This window comes from Microchirus variegatus (genome assembly GCF_963457635.1).
Source record: "Microchirus variegatus genome assembly, chromosome: 1".
NCBI lineage: Eukaryota > Metazoa > Chordata > Actinopteri > Pleuronectiformes > Soleidae > Microchirus > Microchirus variegatus.
The window spans coordinates 11,622,587-11,628,414 of record NC_139802.1 but is presented as its reverse complement, the minus strand read 5'-3'; the positions used below and the strand labels follow the sequence as shown (position 1 = coordinate 11,628,414).

The 5,828-nt window shown below is 42.2% G+C and overlaps 1 protein-coding gene across 1 annotated transcript; it reads right to left on the bottom strand.

Annotated features, from left to right (window-relative positions):
* Positions 1-243: 243 nt before the first annotated feature.
* Positions 244-3,747, bottom strand: LOC310944953 (kelch-like protein 38). The gene is made up of 5 exons (XM_083910809.1): positions 3,571-3,747; positions 1,971-3,185; positions 1,758-1,899; positions 1,560-1,665; positions 244-1,473 (listed from the first exon to the last, which is right to left on the bottom strand). Exons 2-5 carry the CDS (start codon positions 3,182-3,184, stop codon positions 1,184-1,186), a joined length of 1,752 nt encoding a protein of 583 aa, XP_083766935.1. The 5' UTR covers position 3,185; positions 3,571-3,747; the 3' UTR covers positions 244-1,183.
* Between the last annotated feature and the right edge of the window lie 2,081 nt (positions 3,748-5,828).

Here is a 5,828-nt window from a genome sequence, read left to right as displayed (position 1 = left end):
GCAGAAGGACCCTTTTGGAACCCTTATTTCTAAGAGTGTACCTTCTAAATGTGTAATGTTGCCTGTCCAGACCTGCCTGGACATGTAAAGGGCCTGTGTGGACAGGAGTTTTAGTGGAGTCAAACAGACAAACAGACACATGATGAGCCATACAGGACACGGCACATGCTGCTCATATGTCATTCACAGTCACTGTAAGGACATACTCTCCAGATAGAGTGATACAGAGAGGCCATGTGTAAAGATTTCAACTTTATTACTAGAAAAAAAACCCAGAACAAAACCTTTTTTAAAAACAACACAAAAAAACTGTAGTGAAATCATTTATTTAGCCACAGGTTAATAAGCAGAGAATTATTATTATTGTAGAGATATGATAGCTGAAGACTCCTTTTCAAACGTCTCATGCATTTGGTTTACATAATTATTTGGTTAGCGGTGTTATACAATATACAATAACATAATTTTCATTGTTCATTGAGACAGATGGTGATCCACTAGACACCACACATCTTATGATTCATATTTCAAGCTGGCTGAAAATAGCACTTTCAGCCTTTGTGAAGTTAACCATTAGAACACGGAGAGTGTTCTGGCTGCTTTTTTCCCATTACTATATTAAAACGTACAGTATATACAGAGGCTCTAAGAATGTGCAATAAAGAGTGTCGTATATGCTTTTTTTCAGCACAACATAGACAATCTGATGAAAAAAACATTTGCTTTTCACCAACTATATAAACACACCTGAGCAAAAAGTACTTAAAATATTTGAAAATCGGGTTTAATTTGGAAATACGTTACAGTTCAAAGTTCACACAAAGTATTTTATATCACTACTAAAAATGCAATTTAAAATGAATCATAACTTTGACTCAACAACAAAACACACTTTTTAAAAACCTGAATATGTGACCTATAAACACACCCCCAGGAGTTGTGTATTATTCCCACAAAAATTTACCAAGGGTGCACCTGCAGCACAGATCAGTGCCACGTGAGCACTAAGGGTTAACTAAACTGAGAAATGTGTATAAAACTATAACAAATGACAGCTATTAGTGTGCAGAACAACTATATTTATAATAGGTAATTGTTTGGAATATTTTTTGTGCATAAACAATTTTGACTGACACTGATTATACATCAATTACAAGATAAAGTCCTGTCAACTCTGCCTCAGCTATGCCTTGGACCATGTCTGTGAGACACATGTCAGAGTCAGGGAACCGTGGTCAAACACTTTATAGGGCAGAGTTCCCTTAGACGTCCAAGTGTCTGTCTTTGCGTCGTAGCACTCGAAATTGTCCGAGTCCTCTATGACGTCATGACTGTTGATGTGGCGTCCGCCTGTGACATAGAGTGTGTTGTTGAGAACAGCTGCAGAGTGGTGCATCCTCCTCTCCTTCAGGTTGGCACACTTGATGAACCGATTGGCCTTGGTGTCATATGCGATCACTCTCCTGGTGTATCCTGTGACAGGGCGGATTTTTAAAACGAGAAGAGCAACACGTGTGGCTGACCTATACAAATTCTTTTCTCAAGACGATTGCAAGTACCTCCGATGATGTAGATTTTGTCACCCATAACAGCTGCTGGAGCAGAGACATTCTTCACTGTTCTGTTCTCCATCTTACACCACATGTTCCTAGCAATGTGATACACCTGCAGAAAGTAGAGTGAATGAATGAATGCATGAAACCACAATCAAATGAAAGAACACCAGCAGTAATTAAGAGGAGGTCTTTATGTCTTACTTGTATTGCTCTGACAGGATTCTGCATGGCATCTTCTCCTCCAAACATATAGATCCTCTGGTTAGTAGCAGCCACTGCTGGGTGCACCACAGCCTCTGGCATGGCTGCCACAGTCTCCCACTGGTTGAACATACTGTTGTACCTGAAAACATGTTATCTGTCAAGTTCCTGTGTTTCATACTGCAAATGTAACTATGAGCAACAGAATCTCACCTCTCTACACTGTCTGTCACATGTCGGTCAGGGCCAAGGCCGCCCAGGACAAAGATGAAGTGGAGGTAGGAGACGCTCTGGTGGGCAAAGCGAGGCTCCAGCATGGGCTCGACTGTTCGCCACTGGTTGGTCTTGAGGGACAGTGTGTAGACAGTTGTGCTGACTTGACTATGCTTTGTGTTTGTGGTCAGGCCTCCGATAACGTACAGGACACTGTGAAGGGCAACATAAGAGGCCTTGTAGAGACGAATGGGCAGCTTGGCAAGCCGCTGCCATTTCTGGCTGTTCTCATCAAAGACAAGGGCCTCCCGCGAGGTCTGCTGATTGTTCTTTCTGCCTCCCACCAGCACCAGCATATCACTGTAGGTGTATCGCCTTGGTGCCACCCACAGAGGTTTGAAGTCTACTGCTGTGTCGCAGATGGCTTTTGTGTTGACGGAGAACATGAGGCGTCTCACAGAGTCGATGAGCTCCGTGCAGAGGGTGGAGGACTGGATCAGAGGATCGCTGGCTATGAACTGGAAGAGGTAAGTTGGGTGAATGTGTCGAAGGCGTACTTTCTTGAAAAGGTCGCTAATGGTGCCACGTCTTGACACAGGATCATGGTGGATCCAGGCAACGAGTGTCTCAAAGACCTGTTCCTCCTCCGCACAGAGTCCATCGTCCTCCAGGTACCCCATGAGCTCAGGTAAGGAGAGCTCACACAGATCCTCGGACGCTGACACGTCTGAGAAGCTCTGCATAGCCATCTCCTTTGCCTTGCCTCGCAAACTGCTGCAATTCATGATCTCAGAGAGTCTTATCATACTCAAACAGTTATCTGGACTCATCTGATCCTGAAGGAAATGTGAACAGGCTTCAAAAAGGCGGCCATATTGCAACATGGACGCTGCCTGCATCAGAGGCAGCACAATGTCAACGCTAATGCTAATGAGTCCAGTGTAGATATAGTCAATGATATTGCTGAGAATGGTTGAGGAGATGCCCTTTAAGTCAATGTTGGTCTGCTGTCTTTCTCTGAAGTTGTGGCAGAACATGGCTCTGAAGTAAGGGCTGCTGGAGACCAGGACATTACGATGGCATGGGATCGCTGCGTTTCCTGAGCACAGTAACACATCTGTCAGGATGTTCTCCTGTCTCAGTCCATTGAGCTGCAAGAGCAGGTTGGAGGACTGCTCTTTGTCTTTGTAGTGGAAGACTGCTGGTTGATCCATGCTGGGGATATAGGAATAAACGATCTGGTAAGATTTAAAGACATCACCATGGATACACATTTATATGCATATTTTAGAGTCCAAAGTCTAGTGTAAAACACCAACTAGCAATTATTTCTAACCTGTTATATGTACTTAGATCTTTACCCCTTGAGACATGGACCATATTCAACACTGAAGGTATTTTGTGAACCAATCCTAGCCTAATTATTTTTGCCAAATGTCTCAGCAGATATCAGAAGTGCAATGCTTCACCTCAGCATGTATCTATGAAACAAGGTGAAGCTCATGCTTGATCCATTCTTAAAATGTTTTCAACGCCATGCCAACATCAGACAGAGCAAATGTTCGGGGCTCATGAAGCCACTCTAGACTACGTGTCCTACCTGTTCCTCTTCTCTGCCCCCTTCGTATATGTTTTCTTTGGTCTGTCTGAATACTCAAAGTCAGATCTCGAAAATATGTCTTGCCATGTCCCTTTCTCCCTCTTCTCTCTTGTGTTGGTGCGTTGGTCCAAGGGAGCAGTCTGTTTGCGAGTGGGAGCAGTCTGTTTGCGAGTGTGTTGCGTTCTGTTTGTTGTTATGGTCCCTTTCCACGAGGCCTCTGTGTACATTCCTCCCCTAAAAATAGAGCCTCAGTTTGGCAATGACACTGCGCCCACATGTGACGTGTTGGGAAGCTTTCTCCGGATCTTACACCATCAATCTTCTCTTATTACCTATTCCCTTTCCAGCATCCTAGTCTTGCTCTGTTTCTTTTTGCCTGTATACAACCTCCATTTCGTGTCTTTATTTGCATTCTTGCTCGCTCCATCATCTCTGTCTCTGTCTGGCATGTTGGAGCAGTGAAGCCAGCACTAATACTTGATAACATTCATTTTGTTGGCTGCATACTCTGTCACAAGCATACAAAAATGCAATTAGGTGACTGCAGAAGCAACATAAACACAGATGAGAAGAGGCCTGCAAAAGAGGAACTGCATTTTAAACATAGTGACCACAAGCAAATATATTTCAGATGTACCTCTGTTAAAACAGAAAAATAAGACTCTGACTGTGGCTTCTTCTTTTTTTCCCAATTTAAAATAAATGTCTTTATTTTGCAATGGTCCACGTGTGAGAATTAGTGACATCTAATGGTGAGACTGCAGTTTGCAATCAAGAGGCATCATCTGCTCATCTCTTCCTTTCTCAGGCACACTACACACGGATTGATGGCGTTCTTTGCATCACCCAGACAGAATGTAAATACTTTTTGACAACTCTTTCCTCTCGTCCACTCCCTCTTTGCCATTTCATCCCACTCCTTTGTTGATTTATGCATCTGGTTGATGTGGGCAGGTCAGTTCAGCTTCATTTGTATAGTAAATTTCCAGTGCAAAAACACAAGTCTGTTCAGGCTGCTGTAGAAAGACGGTGCTTTTCATAATGCAAGGCCCCCTTCACTAAAGTATATATAAAAGGTGTATTCTAAGGCTAAAAAAAATCGAATTTAAAATCATTTATACACTTGTATCAACATTGTATCATGCAGCATATTCACTTTTTTACAATAAACTCTCCTAAATGTGACAAGCATTAGGAATTATCATGATTGAGTTGCAGTAACAGATGCATGCATCTCCTATTTGAGATATTCCCAATGTAACAGTGTATAGTGTATTTGTTTGGGGAAGAATCAAAGCATTAAAGCTTATTGGGCTTTTTCTTAAATGTGGACACATAAAAACAACATATGTATTCACAGTTGTCAGATACACAGAAATTAGAATTAGAATTTTTCTGTATTGAGGCTTGTTTACAAACTTCTGCAAATCAGATTGAAATATAGCTCCACAGCTCAGTGTGCAGGACACAACAAAGTCACAAGATGAGACCATAAATTACTCGTGTTTACGGTCTAACTCTGTGGACTGTGAATTACACTTCCATAAAACAAAATATGGTCACACTGTGTACTATTAGGCAACACTACTGCTCTGCAGCATCTAACTCAACAGCACCATCTAGTGGTGGCATCAGTACAAACTCAACCTAGTACAATAAAAAAGCAGGTTCCTTTTCTTACTTACTCCAAATACGTGCAAAGTTGATGTGTGTATTAAAGTGAGAATAACATTATTCCAACAGTCTGTGTAGACAAGTGCAAAAGCTCAACTAGTTTGTGTTGATTCACAATGCTCTGCTCGCATATTGAAAACTGTGATTACATCCTTTTTAAGTTCGGCACATTGTCTTATCTGTTTGTCATTCTTTACCTTGACAAAAAAAATGACTCATGATGTTATGTCTGCCTTGAGGCTGCAACATATATAAGCAGTTAAGGCTCTGGCACACAGTTTGCACCAGAGCATTTTCATGCAGCTGTGCCTTCATATCACCAAATTATTATCTTCTTGCAAGCACATGGTCTAATAGAGCCTGCAGGGGGGTTAGATCAAAATTATTATGTGTGTGTGTGTGTGTGTGTATGTGTGTGTGTGTGTGTGTGTGTGTGTGCGTGTGTGTGTGTGTGTGTGTGTGTGTGTGTGTGTGTGTGTGTGTGTGTGTGTGTGTGTGTGTGTGTGTGTGTGTGTGTTTTGCTACCTCTTTGTGTTCCACCATAAACACTGATACCAGGAGTCCCCTTGGTGACCAAAATCTGG